The 22,564-nt window shown below is 44.8% G+C and overlaps 1 protein-coding gene across 1 annotated transcript in view; it reads right to left on the bottom strand.

Moving 5' to 3' along the window:
* Nucleotides 1-22,564, bottom strand: part of CFAP57 (cilia and flagella associated protein 57) — a 65,815-nt gene that overhangs the window by 37,061 nt on the left and 6,190 nt on the right. Inside the window, exons 4-11 of the mRNA XM_021683798.1 lie at nt 20,604-20,811; nt 17,403-17,555; nt 10,013-10,152; nt 8,855-9,020; nt 8,019-8,132; nt 4,710-4,922; nt 3,148-3,321; nt 198-359 (exon numbers count right to left, since the gene is read on the bottom strand). Coding sequence (XP_021539473.1) covers nt 198-359; nt 3,148-3,321; nt 4,710-4,922; nt 8,019-8,132; nt 8,855-9,020; nt 10,013-10,152; nt 17,403-17,555; nt 20,604-20,811 — 1,330 coding nt within the window. The remainder of the gene's footprint in view (nt 1-197; nt 360-3,147; nt 3,322-4,709; nt 4,923-8,018; nt 8,133-8,854; nt 9,021-10,012; nt 10,153-17,402; nt 17,556-20,603; nt 20,812-22,564) is intronic.

The raw sequence follows: 22,564 nt of genomic DNA, 5'->3' as shown, positions 1-22,564 counted from the left end.
GTGAGGGTGGAAAGAGATCCAGCCACAGGGAGGAGAGCGGCATGGTGGTGTGGGCCGGAAATGTGCAGGGAGCATGGGAGTCTGAGCGGGGCACTGGGTGCAGCCAGGCGTACAGGGCCTCGAATGCCGATCCCAGGGGTTCGGACACAGTCTGGTAAGGGACTTCCACGTCCCTCTTCATTCGATCTGATTCTTACCTTCTCTTCCATGTCTGTTTTAGTAACAAGCACCTCTTCGGCAAAGCCCACTTCCCTCTCTCGCTTGATTCCCCGACCATCCTTATCAAAGACCTTCCAGGTAAACAGGCAGCCATCCTCAGCAACGGTCAGCAAGAATTGGTCATCAAAGGTGAGCAACATCTGAGGAGAAAAAGAGCTTAGAGAGGAAGCTTTCAGAGGCCATGGATGACCAGAACTGATCTGGCTATGTGCGAGGTCTTCATTCAGGCAACCCTGAGCGGGCACACCCTCACGGGCAGGAAGACTGGATCCTGGGTAAGAATAAGACAGGGAGCTCTCATAAGCTTCTGTTAACGAATAGAGGAAGCAAGACTGTGTTTATGTCCTCTGTGGATTTGGAATCTTAAGAGTTAACTATTACCTGGATTATAAAAAGAACTCTCAAAACTCAGCAGTAAAAAACCCAAACAATCCAACTAGAAGGTGGGCAAAAAATATGGAGACATTTTACCAAAGGGGATATACAGATGGCAAAAAGCACATGAAAAGATGGTCAACATTATTAGCCACTACGGAAATGCATATTAAAACTATGGGGAGATATTACTACATACTTGTTAGGACAGCTAAAGTAAAAAATAGTGACAATGCCAAATGCTGGCAACTGGATCTTGCATGCAGTGCTGGTGGGAATGGAAAACAGCTCAGCAGTTTCTTAAAAAACTAAACATAAACTTATCCTATGATCCAGCAATCATTCCCCTAGGCATTTATCCCAGAGAAATGAAGGTCCACACAAAAGCCTGCGGGTGATGGGTCACAGCAGCTTTATTTGTAATAGCCAAAAACTGGGAAAAAATGAACTATCCTACAACAGGTAGATGGTTAAACAAATTATGGTGCATCCATGCCATAGAATACTACTCAGTAGTAAGAAAAAATGAAATACTGATACGTGAAATAACTCAGATGGAGCTCAGGGGTATTGTGCTGGGCGAGAAAAGCCACTGTCAAAAGGTCACATAGTGTATGATCCTATTTATATAAAATTCTCAAAATGACAAATATGGAAATGGAGAACCAATGAGTGTTTGTGCAGGACTGGGGAGGGTGGTGGCTGTCACTATCTAGGGCAGCACGAGGGGGCTCTCTGTGGCCATGGAGCACTTATATATCCTGACTGCAGTGCTGGTGACAGGAATCTATGCACCTGATAAAATGACATGGAAACACACACACACACATATTGTACCAACATCAGTTCTTCTGGTATGATACCATTCCACAATATGGCACCAATAGGTACATCAACAGATGTACCTACTGGGGGAAACTGGGAGAAGGGCACACGGGACCTCTGTGAAGGCAAAAGAATCAATGATGAAAAAGGCCTTCTCATAATCAGCGATATGTGTCGAAAACCTTACAAATGGCAATGCTCTTCCATGCAGGAATTTCACCTCAGTCTAGCAACTCAGCCTTTGGGATGATCAGAGATGGCCATGGGACTCTGCAGAGCAGCATACTGGTTAGAATCTAGAAGATCATTAAATGCCCAGTTGTAAGAAAAGAATTAAATAAGTTATGGTCCATCATTTGATAGGACATTTGTGTAGCTACTAACATCATGTTTTTGAGGAATATTTAATTATACAAAAAAAAATGTTTATAATAGCATTAAGTAAAAAAAGCAGACTACAAAAGAGTACATACAGTATAGTCTCAATTTATTTAAAATGCACACAAAATGTACACAAAAGAGGAGAAAATGCATCAAAATATTAATGATATTATTAAGAGGATTTTAATTTTTTTCTTTTTTTAGAGAGAGAGAAAGAGAGCAGGGGCATGTGAGAATGGGTAGGGGATGGGCAGAGGAAGAGAAAGAATCTCAAGCAGGCTCCCCATCCAGCACAGAGCCCCTCATGGGGCTCGACCTCACGACCCTGACATCATGACCTGAGCCGACATCAAGAGTCGGACACCCAACCACCTGAGCCACACAGGCACCTCGAGGATTTTTATTTCTAAAATAGACATGCATTGCTTCTGTAATCAGAGAAATAAATACCTTATCCATAAAACTTCATAGCTTTGAAGAAAAGAGGGGGATTTTTTAATTTACTTTGAGTGTAAGACTCAAGCTCAGTACAGGAATGTTCTAGTTGGTAATGAAAAATCCTTTCTTAATAAGCATATTGTCTGCAGGCAAGCCAGTGTACAGTTTGGAACATCCTTCAAAGCCTTAGGTGTTGCAGTTGTTGGAGGGACAATTTACAAATGTGTACTCATGCTATTCTGTGAGGGAAGGCCTTTTGTACCTTCAGGGAGGGGCAGGGGCTCATCTCCTGGGCTTTGACTCTTTTTAGTCCAAGGCACTACCTTGGAGGAGGAGACGTGTGTGTCATGAACAGCACTCAGCGGATGGGAGATCTGGATGGGATGCCTCTAGCATCTCTTAAATGGCCCATTATCATGCATAATATTATGGTGAGCAACCTTGTACAAGAATCTTTAGGTGTATTTCTGATTCTCTCCTAGGATATATTCCTGGGAGTAGTTTAAATAAAGAATATTAGGGGCGCCTGGGTGGCTCAGTCGTTAAGCATCTGCCTTCGGCTCAGGTCATGATCCCAGGGTCCTGGGATTGAGCCCCACATCAGGCTCCCTGCTCGACGGGAGGCCTGCTTCTCCCTCTCCCACTCCCCCTGCTTCTGTTTCCTCTCTCATTGTGTCTCTCTCTGTCAAATAAATAAATAAAATCTTTAAAAAGAAAAAAAAGAATATTAGTAGCCAATCAATGGTCACTGAATGGGTGGTTGGATGAATAAAGAGGGAGAGAGGAATAAGGGGAGAAAAGCCACTGGGGGGTTGAAGGGATGAAGAAGGTGTGTGGACGGCAAGATCAGATGGACCCAGCAAGGGCTAGTTCTGGGCATGGGCCCCCGAGCAGAGGGTCCCTTCTTACCTTGGTGATAGGACCTGCGTGGGCCTGGTACTCATTGAATTCTTTCTGCAAAGGCAGTGGGTACTTCATCGCGCGAATGGTCCCCACTGAGGTACCCACAAACATCATGCGCCCGGAATGCGAGATGACAATGGCTGTGTAGATGACATCAAATGCTGAAATCTCTCGAAGGACCTGCGACACAGACGGCTCTGTTCAGGGTGAGGGGCTGAGCTGTACCCCTGGGGTGCCCACGTCATTCCCTCCTCTCCTCTAAGAGCAACATGGGGGCAAGTTCTCTATTGAAAAAAATGTTTTCCTATTCCTTACAGCATCTGGCATAGTGCCAAGCACAGAAAAGACACGAATTAGTCGTTCGTGGCTGCCTGATTGGTGGACGGACAGCTCGAGGAGTTAGGAGCAACACTAATAAAAGGAAGCCTTCAAGTAGCACCATTTTATGGCTTTCACATGTTGTAACTCATTCAATCCTCACAAAAAACCCTTTGAGGTAGTTACTGTTGCCCGAACCCCAGGGACAGTGAGTAATTTGCCTCAACTCACCCACTGAGTACGTGGCAGTCAGGCCCCAGTGTCTCTGCTCTTGACCGCTGTGCCACCTTGCATCTCAAACTCAGAAGGGGATGTGGGTTCTACAGTTATTCAGCAGTTACCAGTGTCCCTTGCATAAAGAAAACCTTACCAGCAGGGAACTCATTTGATTTTTCACTTGCTAACTCCCTCACCTCCCCATCTAGCCACCCAACCGCACACCCTCCCTCCCACTAAACACTTGTTGAATGTTTGGGGGCTAGTTAGTGGGGATACCAAGAGGCTGAACGGCGGGCCTGCCCTGAAGGAGCTTTGTTCTGGTCCAGCCCTGGAAAAGCCACGCCAGAATTAGGACTAAGCTACTCAGGGGCACAGTGGAGAGAAGCCCTCCTCTCAGCTGTGTCCCAGTCATGGGGAAACCTGTCTCAGGTCAGTTTGCTGCCATGGTATCTGTGCCCTTTCCCAGGCACCAGCGCCGGGACGGTAACAAGCACCCAAGAGAAGCTGGAGAAGCCAATGCAGGTCAGCTGTCGCTGGGTGCCCAGAGAAGGACACAGCCACGTTTGTATGAAGAAGTGTCCTTGCTGATCTCTTCTCTCCTCCCTCAACTCTTTGGAGCCAAATGAAGTAGTTCCTAAATTTCAGAGTTTGAGGGTTTCAAACAAATATGGTGGTAAGCCGAGATGATAGCAGGAACTGTAATTCTGTTTCTACCCCAGGGTAAGCGTGCAATTTAGAGATGCTGCTGACGGACGGGCCTGGAGGGTGGAGGAGACCTTAGGGCCCGCCAGCAAAATGGAAGTGGAAAGGGGCCCCACAGTTTAAACCAGTCAGGTAAGCCGCTGGGCAGGAAATACCAGGCGTAACAATGACTGAGCTGACCCAAAAGGCATGAGGGGCGGGATGTTATCCCGAGAAGAAGGGGCCCTGTTCTCACGAGCCCTCTTCCCATCACGCTTCCTGCGGCCCACATGGAGGCTGTCTTCTGCAGACCCAGGCAGCAGCCGGGAGGTGGGGCCCGGCCGACTCACCGAAGAGTCTGCAATCTCCTTGAGGGTCTGGTCTGATCCAACTGCAAAGATAATTTTGGCATCAGGGGAGACAGTAACACAGTTGTAGCTGCAGGACTTCAGCACGCACTCTGTCTCTCTCTTTCCAGAGGACAGAATCCATTCATATACGGCACCATCTGTGCCGCAAGAAATCAGTTTGCTGTCGTCCGCATTCCACACAACTGAACGAACCTACAGGGGATGAAGACATACTCAGTAAAAATATGCATGCACGCGCACACACACACACACACGCACACCCCTCCTTCGGGAAAGGAGGGTGCACTCCTCACGTGTTCCACTAGACTGAGGCAGCATGTCCTTTCCTGGTGCGTGCCCTTCAGCAAACACAAAACTGACTTTATTTGGAACATGGCATGAAGAAGCCCACCCTCTGGGCACTGTCTAAATGATGGAGATATTGGTGGAGAGCAATTAAGAGAAGGCTGGTATGTCCACGATATAAGCAAAATAGCAGAGCGTAAGAATTTTATAGAACAAGGGAAAGAGACGGTCAGGAAGAGCCCTTCCATAATCACAGAGACAACTCTGGGGGTCGGGAGGGCTGTGTGCATGTGCTCAGCCACACCCACTCAAGAGCAATCAGCAGGATATGGGGAGAACCTGAAAGCATCTCCTAAGCTGCACAGGGATCCTTAACACAAGGCAGAAGGCTCACTGGCACAAGGGGTTTAAACATAACATCTGACCAAATGCTAACAGAATAATAATCTCCTCTGGTGCACGGGCATCTCCCAGGAAGCCAGGCTTAGAGATAAAAATCACACTTACTCTTGGCAGCCTAGAAGACTGTATGCATGACTAAGGCTGCACTCTCTTGGGTACAGTCAGAGAGAGAACCTCCAAACTACTAATCAATCTCTGGCTGAACAAGTGAACAAAAAGTGTGAACTCCATGCACTGTGACAACAGCCTCCCGGCCACACAAATCCAACAGGAAAGGGTGAAAGGCTACCTGGCTCAGGGGGGCTAAGGACAATCTGTGACTCATAAGTGGCTCAGGTCAACCCAGGGGCAGCCCCTAGGTAGCCAGAAGGAAAGTAAAAGAACAAAAATCTGAGCAGAGACATCAAGGCTGCACACTGCAGGGGAAAGAAAGACTTCTCAGAATTAGTTCAGCCAGGTCACTAAACAAAGAAACAACTTTCTAGGCTTTCCCCTTTGTCATATTTGTAAGTCCCTTCTCCAGAAGTGAGAGACCTGCCTCCCATTATCTTCAGTATATTTGCTTATTTTCTCAATCTCCTCATAAGTAACCAACCTCCTGACCCACTGGCCACCTCTTTTGGTATTTCCAGGACTCCAACCCTGTCGGGCACATCCTTACCCACCTCCTCAGCTCCCTCTCCACCACTTAAATTGCATTGTCTGTTCCTACTATGTAAAAATACACGTGAAAAAATATAGTGACATTATTTCCAGTATTCCTAGATTCACTATTTTTAATAGTTTATCTGAAAATTCTTTGAGTTTCCTACATACTCAATCATGTTATCTGTGATGATTTATTTATTCCTTTTCAATCTTTATGCCTTTTATTTTGTATGGTCTGAATATTTATGTCTTTTACCTCCCATCCCACTTCCCCTATGGTTCATATGTTGAAATCCTAACCCCCGAAGATGATGGTATTAGGAGGTATAGGGCCTTTGGGAGGTGATTAGATCATTGAGGGTAGAGCCCTCACGAATGGGATTAGTGCCTTTATGAAAGAGGCCCCAGAGAGCTAGGTCACCCCTTCCACCCTGTGAGGATATGAGAAATCTGCAACCAGGAAGAAGGCCCTCACACCTACCCATGCTGGCACCTGGATCTTGTGCTGCCCACCCTCCAAACTGTGAGAGAAAATTTCTGCTGTTTATGAGCTACCCAGTCTGTGCTATTTTGTTATAGGAGCCTCATGGACTAAGACGTATTTCCTTTTCTTGCCTTGTTGCATTGGTTAGGACTCAGTATAAGGCTAACAGAAGGCATCATGTTTCATTCTCTATCTCAGAAGGAATGCTTTCATAATCTTATGATCAAGTGGGCTGTTTATTGTAGGTTTTCTTAAATATCTTGTATAAGATTTTTTTTTTAAAGATTTATTTATTTATTTGAGAGAGCGAGAATGAGAGAGAGAGAGTACATGAGAGGCGGGGAGGGTTAGAGGGAGAAGCAGGCTCCTTGCTGAGCAGGGAGCCCGATGCGGGACTCGATCCAGGGACTCCAGGATCATGACCTGAGCCGAAGGCAGTCGCTTAACCAACTGAGCCACCCAGGCGCCCCCTTGTATAAGATTTTTAATAAATAAAATGAGAAGTTCCATTATTTTTTGTTTACCAGCTCCTTCCGCCACTTCTGGAATGTGCCCAATGTTCCAGCCATGTATATCCCAAACCACTACCCTATTTTATACTCCCATCATCTTTAACAAGTCCTTCTGCCTAAAATGCCTTTCTTTCTCAAGTGCTTTTTCTCTCCAAATTCTTTTGCCGACTTCTTCTTAGTCTTTCAACCTTTGGCCCCTCCCTTTGCTTCATGCCCCACCTTCACTCTGTCTAAAAACTATTGGTTTTGCTGCCTAAATATCTTTTGAATCCACCTACCTTTCCCCATCTGTCCCACCTCCATCGTGGTCCAAAATAGTGTAGATATCCACAATATTCTCTTTACCATTTCCATCCCGTCCCTTTCAATACATTCTTCTTTCTGCAGCCAAAGTAATCTAAAATGCAAATCTGGTCGTATTATTTCCTTTCCTGAAAGTCTTCAATGGTTTCAAGAAACAAGGAGGAGAAAGACCATCTTTATCTTTTTTATCTTTAAAAGGCCTGCAAGTTTCCATGCACTTGGGCCCCTGCTAACCTCACCAATCTCAGCTCGCTCCTGAGTTTCATCCTGATATCCATGTTCCAGTCCCACAGACTTTCAGTTCCTCTGACAGCCATGCAATCTCTCATCCCAGGGTCTTTGGATTCTTATCTGCAATGATGATCTCCACCAGCTCTGTCTGGTTAATTCCTTCCTACTCCTTTAGGACCCAGCCTTTGTGAACACCCCAATCTAAATTATGCTAACTCTTTCATTATTTACTCTAACACCCCATGTTTTTCTTTCACTGCATTTACTGCAATTAGTAATTAGTCTGTGCTTTTGTTTTATTGTCTCTTTCCCCCACGTAAACAGTGAACTCCAGGAAGAAAGGACTCATTTCTCTTTTGTTCACTCGGTGAGTGTAATGCTTGACTCTGTGGCCCTCTTTCCCTACACTGCTCACTCACTTACCTTCCCTGTGTGTCCTTTCAGGTTTGAGATGTTCTCCAGGCTTGTGGTGGTAAAAATGTGAATCACATTTCCATTGACTGCAGCAAACAGGTGACCCCCATTGCTAAAGGAACACTATAAAGAAGCAAAACAAGACAGCAAGAATGAAAGAAAGAAATGAGCAGTCTGGAGGTTACAGTCAAGAGCTCCTTTTCCTAAAGAGTTCCAGCTAAAACAGGTGTGGAAGTGGGAATTGGGGGAAGGCGCAGATAGGACTGAGGACTGGCTGACATCTTCGCTATTCCTGTAGCTCATACTGGCCAAGATGCTGCCACTGCCAGGTGCACTGACCATGAAGCTGCTTAGATGGTAGAGCACAGCACTCACTCGTCTCTGTAGAGGTTTCAGAGTGGGGAAGCAATTCCTTCAGTCACTGTTTGGTTTCTGCAGTCATCTCAGGGGGAAATGTGATGGGCTGCTTCCTGCTTCTCCCTGTTAACGTGCATATTCCTTGGCCCCTCTCAGTCTCCAACCTCACCTTTCCAGCTGGGACCCTGAGTCTGAGACAACTTTCCTTTTTGATGCTTTTTTGTTCCTCTGCAATCACAGAGAGGATTAATCACACCTGGGATCTCACAAGGTTTGGGGTTCAATGAAATATCTTGATAAGCATGAGAAAAATGAGATGGAGCCATATGCTCAAGAAGTGAGAGAAGACCTGGATTTCTTCCTTTTTCTTTTAAAGCCACTGAAGTTCTCTAAGATAGGCTTTGGTCTCACCTCGCCAGAGTGTGTTAGTTCTTGATATTTCAACCCTGGTTTTCTAAGAAACTGGACCTTTATCTCCAGCATCTTACCTCTCTGCATCCTCTGACAGAGTATTCTTTGAAAGAACGTATGTCATCAATGAGTAGATTCATAAGGCGTAGTTTGTCAGCAAACCCTACTACAATGAAGTGTCCAGACGGGTGAAGGCTGATCGTATATGCCTCTTCCTGGTATTCCTTAAATAGCTCCAGTGTGCTGTGAGAGAGATCGATTACTGAATTAGAAGTCCAGCCTGCTAATTCCCTTGAGCCCTCCACTGTATCTGGCAAATACTTTTGTCATAGCATTTGAGATACTTTATTGCTTAAAATGATTGGTTCCCCTTTTTTCTGGACTTTGGTTATTTGAGAGTGTCCAGCAATGAGTATGGAAGATAGGGGAAGTGATCAATGAGCTGTCTAGTGATGCTGAAGGCACGGCTCCATTTAGAATCCCCAAATCAGAAGGATCACACAGTTTCTTTTCAGCAGCCCAGCAGCTATATACAAAGACCAAAGATATTCCGGTGTGGGGCCAAACTAGGTTGGAGATTCTCAGGGAATCTATGCCAGGAGGATAAATTCACTAGGGAGTTAAGGGTGGCTGGGGAGAAGGAGAAATAGATGGAATGAGTGGTCTGAAGAGCTCCGTATGGTGAAAAACACATCTAGTGGGAGTGAGGGGATGGGAAAACTGGAAGAACATAGGAGGTTATATGAGAAGGTGAGATACTGCAGTGTTATCTTTATGTCCCTAGAGTCCAGCATGGTGTCTGGCATGTGGTAAGCACTTAATGAAACACAAAGCAATTTTCTAGGCCAAGCCCGAGCAAAAAAGAGAAGAGAAACGTGTAAGTTGCCTGGCTTGATTTAAAAAAAAACAAAACTTTTCCGGGGCGCCCAGATGGCTCAGTTGGTTGAGCAGCTGCTTTCAGCCCCAATCATGATCCCAGGGTCCTGGGATTGAGCCCTGCTTTGGGCTCCCTGCTCAGTGTGGAGCCTGCTTCTCCCTCTGCCTCTGCCCCTCCCCCCACTTGTGCTCTCTCTCTCTCTCTCAAATAAATGAATAAAATCTTAAAAAAAAAATCTTTTCCAACTGAAAGCTTCTAAGTAATTACATTTTAAAACTCTCTAATTAAAATAATTCACATGAACAAATTTAACAACCGAAATCTTGCATACTACAGTACCAAAGCCTTTCATCCTTACTTTGATTCATAATTCCAGATGCGAACGGATCGATCCAGAGAACAGGTGGCAATGAGGGGTTTACGAACGCACGTAGCTAGACCGGTGATGGATGCCGAGTGCAAGGGGTACATCAGATACTCGAAGTGAGCGGGCTCCCCCTGGAGAAATCACAGAGTGAGATCTGGCAGAGTGAGCAAAAGGCTGGCTGTGCACTTCAGCTCTCAGTACTACCGTGAACATTAGTTAGCCTGGGTGCACAGGAATCAGGCTGTAGGAAGACTGCTTTAATATCATGCATGTTTTCCAATGCTACTCTTATTTTGAAACATTATCTTAATGGCGATAAAATATTTTATTCTATAGATATACCAGAATTTAATATAGATATACCATTCTTCTACTGTGGGAACATTTCAGTGGATTCCATTAATTTTTTTAGGATTTTATTTGTTTATTTGACAGAGAGAGACACAGAGAGAGCGGGAACACAAGCAGCGGGGAGTAGGAGAGGGAGAAGCAGGAAGCCTGATGCGGGGCTCGATCCCAGGATCCTATGACCACGACCAGAGCCGAAGGTAGACGCCGATGACCGAGCCACCCAGGCGCCCCTCCATATTTTTGTTGTTATTGAGGAGTAACACTAGACTAAACATCCTTGCATGTACGTCTGTGTACCTCTCTGATTACTTCCTTAGATCCTGCAGTGTGAGTGTACAACACTAAGCTTTTGAATGTGTAGGCACCCATTTCAAAAGGCATCCATCTTGAATAAACATACTGTCAGCTGCTGGCAAAACCACCAGGTAAGGAAGTAGACTGCCCCCACCCATGGAGGTCCCTTTCTCAGAATGCCCTGGATAATTTAGATAATGACTGCTTGATTGCTCCCACTTCTCCCTTCCTGTGCTCTCAATCCCACCCTTAGGCTTTAAATTAGCCAATAAAGAGTGAACCCACAAAACCCTAGACATCCCACCCTTACAGCCTCATAAAGGCAACGCCCCACGCTCCCCGCCATGACCTCACAGTGTGGCCCTAACGTGCGCTGTGTACCCTCCAGAGCCTGTGAGTAATAAGTCATGTCCCCCAAAGTTCCCTGATGTTTTTCGCCGAAGTATCATAGTAAGAAACAAAAGGTCCGGTCCAGCCACATCACTGGCCCTGGTGGGAGAAACGTCTGGGGTTTGCTAGGAGTAGAATGGGTCTGGGCAAGTGCCTCCGGCATCCCTAGCCAATAGCATCACTATCAGCAGGCTGGGACTGACACAACAGATACATTTCTACAAGTAGAATACTGGGGGGGAAGGTCATTCTAAATTCTAAAGACCTTGATAGGTATGCCAAATTTCTCTCCAGAGAGATGGTGTTGCTCTGTCACCGGCAGCAGTGAGAGCTGGGTGAATGATTTGAAATGAAAATGTATTCTGCTACAATGGTTGTGTGGGTTCCACATGTTCTGTAACCGGGGGCATTATCGCTGGGACACCCGAATGAGGAGTGATGGCTGGGAAATTCAATGAGGTGCATGGATTTTAGGTCCATTCACAAGGAGGATGAAGGCTGGGGTGGGGATTCCCTCAAATCCTGGCCCTTTCCCACTTATCAGCTTACCTCCATCCACTCATCCTTCCCTACTACCTCGGAGGAAAAGGTGCTGTGCTGGGGTCGGGGGGCAGGCACAATTATTCCCAATCTTTTCCATGTCTTACCCCTTCTTTCTCCAATATCTTCAACCTCCCTGTCTCTACTGGTACATTCCTATCAGCTTTTAAACACCCCCAAATCTCGCTTCTCTTAAAAACAGCAGCAGTTCTCTTTCTTTTGTCTTTTTTCTGCACTCTGCCTGAGAAGCTGTACAATGATGGAGAATCAGGGAAGCAGGCTTACTGGTTTCACTTAGAATTCATGACTGCAAGCCTCCAATGGACCCGGTAACTCCACCAGGTTTTTCAGTAAGTTCACTTTCTGAATCTACAAGAGATACTGATTTCATGCCATTTATTCTCTTTCCAGGCCTTCCAAACTCTCTTCGTCTTTCCCCCATTCCCAAAGCTCATCTGATGACCTTGTCTCCTATTTCCTTGATTTTGTATCTTTGTTTTCTTTATTTTGTATCTCCGGCACAGAGCTGTAGACTGTCATAATCAATTCATGTATGGTCAATTTTTATTTTGTATTCATTTCATTCCTTTGTTCTCTAATTTTCACTCTTGTTCCTCCCTTATCAAAGGCACCAATTAATGTGTCTCATTTATGTCCTTGGATATTTCCATACATGGCATTGTGCTTCAGATTGCATTCTGTAGTTTTACTTTTTTCTCTCAACCATCTATGTTGTCATATGTATAATCATCACTTCTAACTTAGGCTTGGTATTCTGTAGTATGCATCCCGCCACTTCACTTCTCTATCACTCCTAGGAATAAACATCTGGGCTGTCTTCAACTCTCCTTATTATGAACATCAAGGTGAATGCCTTTGGGCATGTTCTTTAGCAGACCAGCACGATGTAGTTCCTGGTAGGCATCCAGGGGCAGAACACTGGGTAACAAGATGTATGCCTTCTCTATTTGACCAGGAACTATCAGACTGCTCTCTAGAACACCTGTGTCATCATCACATTAGGATTCCCATTTTCGGGCGCCTGGGTGGCTCAGTTGGTTAAGCAACTGCCTTCGGCTCAGGTCATGATCCCGGAGTCCTGGGATTGAGTCCCACATCAGGCTCCCTGCTCGGCAGGGAGCCTGCTTCTCCCTCTGACCCTCTCCCTTCTCATGCTGTTTCTCTCTCCCTCCCTCTCTAATAAATAAATAAAATCTTTAAAAAAAAAAAGGAGGGGCGCCTGGGTGGCTCAGTCGTTGGGCGTCTGCCTTCGGCTCAGGTCATGGTCCCAGGGTCCTGGGGTCGAGCCCCGCATCGGGCTCCCTGCTCTGCGGGAAGCCTGCTTCTCCCTCTCCTACTCCCCCTGCTTGTGTTCCCTCTCTCGCTGTGTTTCTCTCTGTCAAATAAATAAAATCTTTAAAAAAAATAAAAATAAAAAAAAAATAAAAAAAAAAATAAAAAAAAAAAGGATTCCCATTTTCCCTTATTCTCGGAAATCTCTGGTGAGATCAGACTTTCTAATTTTTGGTAATATAATAAAAATAATTCTTATAAAGAAGCCTCTCAGTTGTGACATGCAGGAAACTATTACCCCACCACTCAGGCCATGCTCTCTGGCTGCTGCGGCCCCCCCCTGCCCTTGCCTCTGGCGCACATTAAAGATCCCAAACCATGCTAAGTGAAATAAGTCAGTCAGAGAAAGACCATTATCATATGCTCTCACTCACATGTGGAATTTAAGAAACAAAACAGAGGATCATAGGGAAATGGAAGGAAAAATAAAACAAGATGAAATCAGAGAGGGAGACAAACCATAAGAGACTCTTAATCACAGGAAAAAACTGAGGATTGCTGGAGGAGAGGGGGTTGGGGGAATGGGGTAACTGGGTGATGGACATTAAGGAGAGCACATGATGTAATGAGCACTGGGTATTATATAAGACTGATGAATCACTGAACTCTACCTCTGAAACTAATAATGCACTATATATTAATTGAATTTGAATTAAAAAGATCCAAAACCATGACTGACTCCAAGCACTTCACAATCAATAAAAAAGGAGAAATCTTTGAATTGAAGGCTGAACTCAATAAGGAAAAGAAAGAAAAGAGGAAGGAGGCTGTGAAGAAAGTGATTGTTGCCATGACTGTAGGGAAGGATGTCAGCTCTTTCTTTCCAGATGTAATGAACTGTATGCAAACCAACAGTCTGGAATTGAAGAAGCTCATGTACCTCTATTTGATGAACTACTCCAAGAGTCAGCCAGACGTGGCCATCATGGCTGTCAACAGCTATGTGGATTGTGAAGATCCCTATCCTCTAATTTGGGCCTTGGCAGTCAGGACCATGGGGTGCATCTGGGTGGACAAGATTACACGAGATCGCTGTGCGCCCCCTGCAAGTGCCTGAAGGAAGAAGATCCCTATGTTTGGAAAACAGCAGCAGCAGTTTTGTGTGGCAAAATTCCATGATATCAATGCCCAGATGGTGGAAGATTAGGGATTTCTGGATTTTGTGTGGGATCTGATAGCAGATTCAAATCCAATGGTGGTGGCTAATGCTCTAGTAGCATTATCTGAAATCAGTGAATCTCACCTAAACAGCAACCTGCTCGATCTGAACCTAGAACATCAATAAGCTGCTGACACCCCCAAATGAGTGCACTGAATGGGGCCAGATTTTCATTTTGGACTATCTAGTTACAACCCTAAAGATGCCTTGGAGGTTAGAGCATCTGTGAGCATGTAATTCTCTGGCTATCTCCTGCCAACTCAGCATTGGTGCTTTTAGCTAATGAAGTTTCTAGAGTTGTTACCCAAGGACTCTGACTACTATAATATGCTACTGAAAAAGTTGGCCCTTCCACTTGTCACTTTGCTGTCTGGGGAACCAGAGGTGTAGTATATCACCCTGAGGCTACTTCTGCTGCCTCATTCCACTCAATGTGCTTTCTGTAGAAAATGGCAAAATGAAGCACCAGGTCTTCCTTGCAACATGGAAGGATGTTCCCAATGAAAACAATGTCATTTAAATGCTGACATTTTCCAGCAAATTGCAAAACAATGTTTATACTACTGCCAAGAGGAATGTGGAAGGGCAGAACATGCTGTACCAATCCCTAAAGCTCACTGATGGCATTTGGATTTTGGCTGAGCTATGTATCCAGCCAGGAAACCCAAGTTGCACACTGTCACTGAAGTGTAGAGCTCCTGAAGTCTCTCTGTACATCTACAACAGCATTTTGAAAAGCTAATAGCCTAGACTGGTCCAGTGCCATCTGGCTCCCCTGTGATTGTTGCAAGCCAAGAACTCTTAACTGGAAGAAACTGTATTGCCCTGTAGAATCTGAACCCAAACACACTGAGGCCACCCCCCAAGGTAGTGATGAGTCTAACCTGGGCTAACATTAAGGTACAACCTTTTGGATAGTTTTAGCTTCCTGTGAACATTTGTAACCACTGCTTCAATCACTTCCCACCTCCTCCCATGGGATGCTGTTCTCTGTCCTTACTTGTGAGCTTCTCCATAGCATGCCAATGGCTGGCATTTTTGAGTGTAGTTTGCTATTTTGTAATTGAAAGCTCATTTCAAAAACAGAAAAAGATAATATTAAAGCAAGGAAAAGTGTCACTGGGAAAAAAAAGATCTCAGACTTATTTTAATTTGCATTTTTCTGCACACAGGCAACAGAAATTGCTTGTGAAAGTGACCAGATATTGGATTTAAGGTACGAAGATTTCACAGTGGCCATTATAGATCTGTTCAGAGAACTAAAGAAAATCATGATTAAAGAAGTAAAGAAACTTCTGATAACAATGTCACATCAAATAGGGAACATCAAAAAGGGATAAAAATTGTTTAAAAAATAGAAATTCATGGGGCGCCTGGGTGGCTCAAGTCAGTTAAGCATTTGACTCTTGATTTCAGCTCAGGTTATGATCTCAGAGTTGTGAGATCAAGCCCTGCATCAGGCTCCACATTGGGCATGGAGCCTCCTTAAGATTCTCTCCCTCTGCCCCTCCCCCCCTTGTGCATATGCTCTCTCTCTCTCTCAAAAAAAACCCAAAAAACCAGAAACAAAAACAAGAAATTCTGGAGGTAAAAAGTACAATAACAGGACTGAAAAATCCACTAGAGGGACTCAAAAGAGATCTGAACTAGCAGAAGAAAGAATTAGTGAAGTTAAGGACAGATCAATAAAGATTACACAATCTGAAAAACAGAAAAAAGAATGAAGAAAAAATGAACCGAACTGCAGGTAAATGTGGAACACCACTAAACACACCAACATATGTACAATGGGAGTACCAGAGGAAAGGAGCAGAAAAATATTTGGATAAATAATGGCTGAAAACTTCCCAAACTCATTGAAAAATATTAATGTACACATCTAGGAAGCTGAATGAACTCCAAGAAAGATAAACACAAAGAGATCCACAGACATATGATAGTAAAAATATCAAAAACCAAAACAAAAGAAAAAAAAAAAACCTTGAAAGCACCAAGAGCAAAATGATTGATCAGTTACAAGGGAACTCCAACAAGATAACAGCAGATTTCTCAGCAAAAATAATAGAAGCCAAAAGGGAGTGGAATAACATGTTCAAAGTATTCAAAGAAAAAACTGTCTATCAAGAATTCTATATCCAGCAAAGCTATCTCTTAAAAATGAAGGTGAAATAAAAACATTCCCAACAAGAACTAAAAGAGTTTATTGCTTGCAGACTTGCCTTAAATGAAATACTAAAGGAGATTCTTCAGGTTGAAAGCAAGTGACCCCAGAGAGTAGTTTGAATCCACCAAAAAACACAAAGAACACCAGTAAAGGTATTACGTCATTATAAAAGATAACATAAACACATATTTTATCCCCACTCTTCTTTAACCTTACTGAAAAAGCCACTATATAAAACAATATGTATGTTATGCATTGTTGGGTGCATGGAAATGTATTTGCCAGTAACAGCAAAAAGATGGTAGGTGGGAGCAAATCTGTATGCTAAGGAAGTGACTTCAGATGGTAATTCAGATCCACAGGGACAAACAAAAAAGAACCAGAAGCAATGAAAATGTTCTAAAATTGACTGTGGTAATGGTTGCACGACTCTCTGAATACACTCAAGACCACTGAATTGTATACTTTAAATATGTGAATTGTATAGCATGGGAATAAATACCAATAAATACTCAATAAACCTATTATTTAAGAAAAAACACCATTACTGAGAAAGATATGTTAAGATCTCCTACTCTGATTGTAGATGGTCTATTTTCCTTGTTGTTCTGTCAATTTTGGCTTCATATATTTTGAGTGCATGCTATCAGGTGCATACAGTTTTAAAATTGTAATATCTTCTTGATGAAGTGAACCTTTTGGAAGTTCAAAGTGATTCTCTTCATCTTTGATAGTGCTTTTTTGTTGCAATGTCTGCAGTGTATTTATGCTAGCTTTCTTTGCTATTTAAAAACAAAAAAGGAAAAATAAACTTCTTTATATACATATGTCTTTGTGTACATGAGCAGCTATAGTTGTACATTGAATTCTCTTAAGTGCAACTGCAAGGTTAAAGGAGATGTACAATTTAAATCCAACAGACAACTCCAATGTGTCCTCCAAGGAGGCTGCAGCAATCACAATCCCACTGAGGATAGCAGAGTGTGTCTACAGTGAAATCTTAAGATTAGAGTTTCTTTTGCTCTTATGAAGAGGCTGAATGAGCCATGCTCAGCAAATTTGGATTAAAAATCTGCCCACATGGTAACCAGTCCTTGGGCTGGAAGGAAGTGTTACTGGGGAAGACTCACCTTGCTGATCTCTGTCAGGGACATGGTGATGCTGTAGAGTTGGTTCTTGCTGGTGCTGGCAACCAGGGTTTCCTCTGAGGGACTGAAGCACAGGCAGAGGATGTCCTGCTTGTCAGACTGACTTGGCTCATTGCTCTGTGGGTCCAGAGGAATCTGCCCAAGATGCAAAATAACTGTTAGTAATGTTCCCACATCATCAATAAGTGTGTCCTTGGACTTTCAGAGTTCTCTCAGATACTTTTAGTTTACAGACTCCCAGACCAGCATGCTTCCAAGGATCCTCCTCAGATGCGGAGAAGGGAGGGTTTGAGTCACTTCTGTTTCTGTGGGTTTTGTATTCACCCTAACGTGATGAGTGGCTGACTAAGAGACAGTAGCATGTATAAAAATGATCACAGTCTACATCTCAGTTGGAGATCCCCTCTGAAAACAAGGGTTAGTTTAAATCCCATTCTTGCCCATCTGTCAGAAGCCCAGTGCATGTGGTCAAGCACACCAAGTGTACTTCGGGGCAGCAGAGGGGAAGGTGACAGCCCCTCTTCCATGTAGGGCAGAGAAAAGAAAAGGGGTCATACAGCAGCCCAGCCAGCAATCCCTGAAAGGGCCTGGAGTTTCCAAGTAGACATTATAATCTCAGATTTCCTTTCCCCCTGCCATTGCTTTTTGTCTGCTAACAATCAAACTTCTTGAAAGGCTGGCCTGCATATACCATCTCCACATCCTTACCACACACTCAGTTCTTAATTCCTCCCACTGCATCACTTATTGAAATGTCCTCATCAATATTAGAAATTTCCTTCCTGCCAGAGCCAGAGGCTCCTGCTCCGTCCTCATCTTCTTGACTTTTCTAGATCCTGTTGCAGTGATGGCAGCACCTGCCTCCCTGGGGGCCAGGACACCAGGCTCTCATGTTTCCCTCCCCCTGCCTGGAGTTCTGTCCTCCTGTATACCCCCTATTCCTTCTTCCCATAGTCAACCCCCCCGGCTCTGCCAGCACAGTGAGGGCTCTGGGAGGGAGAAATATCCTGCCCTGCCTGCCCTGGGCTGGGTGGGCCCTAATCTTACCTCAGTGTGCTCACCAGGGAGCTGTCCTCTGCTGCCACATTTATCACACTGTGTAAAGCAGAATGGGAACCCACAGACTGAGGACCTTGTCTGTGTCCCAGTGCCCAGCATCGTACCTAGTGCGTAGCAGTGCTCAACGAAAGAGTAAGTGCTGCCTTGCTGCTCTCCTCTAGAGACAGGGAGGTCCTTGGGGGAAGCGGCCATGACTGATGCATCTATCTCAGGCATCAGGCACGGAGCCTGGGCCATGGTGGGTATGCCACAGCCATCTGTTCAATGAGTGAGTGAATGGCCACTACTTCTCAGTGTCCTCTGCTGGGTTCTCATTCTGTCTCAGGCTCTAAATTAGGAAACGCTAAGTTTTGTCCTCAGGCCTCTTCTTCTCCGTCTCTATATTTTATCTGTCAGTGATTTTGCCTAATATGAGGGTTTCAATGAAAGCAGCAGTAGTGAAAGTAATCACAATGATAAACCCTTAAAACAGTAAACAAAGCATTGGCTCTGTACCAGACACAAGCTAAGCACTCTGTGCTGTGTGTGTGTGTGTATGTCTATGTGTGTGTGTGTGTCTGTGTGTACATATTGATCTAACTCCCAAAGTCTAACCCACATTGCCAACTGACTCACTTTATTCCGGGGCCTGGTAAAATGTCAACTTCCTTAGCAAGGCCTCCCCAAGCTACTCTCTCTAGAACAGAAACCTTCTCACTCCCTGTCCTTTTCCTGGCTTTATTTTCTTCACAGTGTTGATCCGCACATGACAATCAGTTCATATTCATTTGGTTGCCTATTGACTCTTAGTGTGCTTGCTCTTAGTGTGCTTGCTTTCCCTACTGCACCCCAGCCCCTAGCATAGAACCTGGCACATGGCAAACCTTCAACATATATTTGTGAAGTGAATAATCAAACAAGAATGAATTGCTTTGGAAGTAGGCAATGTAAACTCCTAATAATTCCCCATGGTTCCCACTCACTTTGCTCCTACCCCCATTTTCCTACCACTGGTATCTTTTCCCAGGCATCCAGTCTCCAAGCCAAGGCATCATTTCTGGGAGCTCCTTATCTCTGGCTGTCCACGTCTACTCAGGGAAAGTTCTGCAGGCTTAACCTCCACAAAGGCTCTTTTCCTTCCCACTTTCCCTGCTATTCATTGCCGTAACTAGACCTCAGTACTGCTTGGCTCAAGTAACAAAGCTTCTTAACTGATTCCGAAGCATGGCGATAGTGATTGCTATCATTTGTTGAGCACCAAGCACTGCCACAGATTTACACAGGTGTTGGCTCATCCTTTTGATAACCACCAGGGATGGGCTACTTTCTCAGGAAGAAACAAGGTTTTGCTGGATTCAGCAACTCGTCTCGAGTCACTTCACCGATAACGTCAGAGTCAAGTCTGGCTCAGTCTGTGCGTTTGTAGCCACCCCACACCTAGTGCCTCCAAATCCCCCCCAACTATACACCATTGGCAGATTGCGCTCAAAAGCAGGCTGTCTGCTGAATTACACGCACACTCCTCAGGCTGGCATTTGAGATCTTTCACCAGGCTTAGCTCCCATCTTTGCCTTTCAAGTGATTTCAGTTCCTCTCCACCGGGGAGCAGAATATCTCCCAGACACACCACCTGCTCCCTGTCCATGGTGCCTCTGCCTCACCTGTTCCTTCCACCTGCAATTCCTAACCTGTTCCCTCCCATCAATTGTTACCCTTCCTCTAGGACCCTCCCCAGAGATGACCACAAACACCCAGAGCCTTCCTGGATCCTCCCCAAGCACAGATGTTCTCTCTCTATAGCGGTCTGTATCACTTATTCCACAAACATTTACTGAATGCTTCCTATGTGCCAGACGTTAAGTATCAGTATATATCATAATACGATTTTTGTTGGAACACTAAGCTTCAAAGAAAAAATATAACTTGCCAAAGTTCTCTTCCAGAATTCAAATCCAGATCCTCCCAATTTTAAGCCCCACTCTGTCCACCCTATCCTGAAAACTCCCCACAGGGACAAATGGCTCAAGTCCCCATCTCCACTCAACCCTACAGCCCTTTCCTCCCAGCAAACTCCCTGTCAGTTCTCTGCTAATGGAGAACACGCGCCAGGAGGACCCCAGTTCTGCTTCTTCCTCCCCTCCTTACCCGGATTTCCCTGCTCTCTCGGTAAAAATCCTTCTCTTCCATCTTCTCAAACAGTAAAACTCTGCCTGGGCCAGCAGAACAGGCGAATCCCTTTGAATAGGCTGCAAGGGCGAACACCTGGGGCATGGCCAGCTGGCTGTGGCTACTGGCCAACATGACCTGTTCATAGGAAGGGACCGGGGAACTGATGGTTGGAAATTCGATCAGGCTAGAAAAAGAAAATAGCATGTAAAGTTTACAGAGACAGTCCCCACGAGGTGAGTTCAGCTAGGGATGAGAAGGAAGGGCTGTCTTTGGGGGTGGGAGAAATCACCCACTGTGAGCCCCACAGCCAAAATGCCACCCTTTGGCCTCAGACGGCTACACAAACTCCAAAGAAAGACTGGAAGGTTACACATTTATTTGGTAGCCTCACCACCGTGTGGTCACTATTATTACTGGGGTTGTTGCGTGCATTATTATCCTCCTTTCGTTTAGGAAAAAGTGGCTCAGAGAGTTTTCCAAGATACACAATTAGTAAACAGGAGGGCTGAGATTTGAATACAGGGTTCCATTTTCTTCCTCCCTTCCCCCCTTCCCTCTCTCTTTCCTCCTTCCCTCCCTCCTGTTCTTCTTTCCCTCCTTCCTTCCACATAACAAATATGTATGGGAATTATACTGTGTTAACAACTCTGTGAAACTCAGTAAGACTGACATAGTTCCTGCCCTCAGGAGCTTAGAGTCTAGAGGACAAGTGCTAAGGACCGTTAGGGAGCTGATGGCTGGGATGGGAGCAGCCAGTCAGCAGGGAACAAGGGTTTTCTGAGGACAATTACAGAAGTGGTACACCCATCTGAGATGAGCAGAGGCTGAGAACTCCCAGCTGATCTGCCAAATGAACAGGATTATGTCAGTCTGTGAGTATGTCCCGAGGAGTGGTGTAGGGGACACTACACTGGACTGAGCCTAGAAGCAAGAGTGCACGAGACATGTGTGGGGGGGGACAGAGGCAGGAGCTGATGCCCCAGATGTAAAGATGGGTCAGAGCAGCAGGGACATGTGGGCCAAGTTCAGGAGTCTGGGCTTTATTCTTAGAGCACCAGACCCACTGCAGGATTAGGAACATGGCAAACTGGAGGACAGAGGGACTTATTAGGAAGCTCTTAATAAAATCACGACGGAAAAAGGAGAGGTCATGTGTGTGGGGAATGGTGAAAAATGGTGGACTGAAAGTTACCCAGGAAGAAGAATCTATCATATGCCATGTGTTGGAGGGCTCAGGCTCCAGAGCCAGGCAGACAGTGTTATGATCTTGGGTGAGTCGCTTAACCTGTTTGAGCCTCATTGTCCTGTCTATAAAATGGGCATGATAATAATTTGCACTATATAGGGTAAGACTCAAATGAGAATACATATAAAGTGCTTAACACAGTGTCTAGTACATACAATGGTACATTCTAATATGTTTGAGACATGATTATTATTGGCTGTAGTAGAGGTAAACTTGACCCAAGACCCCACTTTACCCCATATGCTTTTGTCAGATTTACCAACAACTTCCCTGCACTTCTTTGTGGGTCTGCTGGCTCCTTCCAAATTGTGAGGTCCTTGAGGACCCATGTCCCCAGCACCTAGCAAGGTGCCTTGCACACTGCAAGGGCTTGGTGGCCAGTTATTGAATTGAATCAGAAAATTAGGCAGCCACTAGAAAATGTCTGTTTGAAATCTGTGGTTTTGAAAACTAGTCGAAATGCTTATAAAATGAGAGTAGGTATAAAAAATAAAAAGAATTGTATCTAGGCTGTGGTCATAACTGTCAAATTTGTGCGTGAATATAGACGAACATGAGAAAGGCAGAGGGAAGATGAAAAGAGTCGATTTTAAGGTGGGGGGGTTCTGAGTGACTTTAAAAGAATGCTATTTTTGGCATAAAGCTATTAGGATGACGAGCATATTTTCACAAGAGCACCAACCCAGAGGGG

Source organism: Neomonachus schauinslandi, chromosome 4 (genome assembly GCF_002201575.2).
Source record: "Neomonachus schauinslandi chromosome 4, ASM220157v2, whole genome shotgun sequence".
Taxonomy (NCBI): domain Eukaryota; kingdom Metazoa; phylum Chordata; class Mammalia; order Carnivora; family Phocidae; genus Neomonachus; species Neomonachus schauinslandi.
This window is presented reverse-complemented; position numbering and strand designations above follow the sequence as displayed.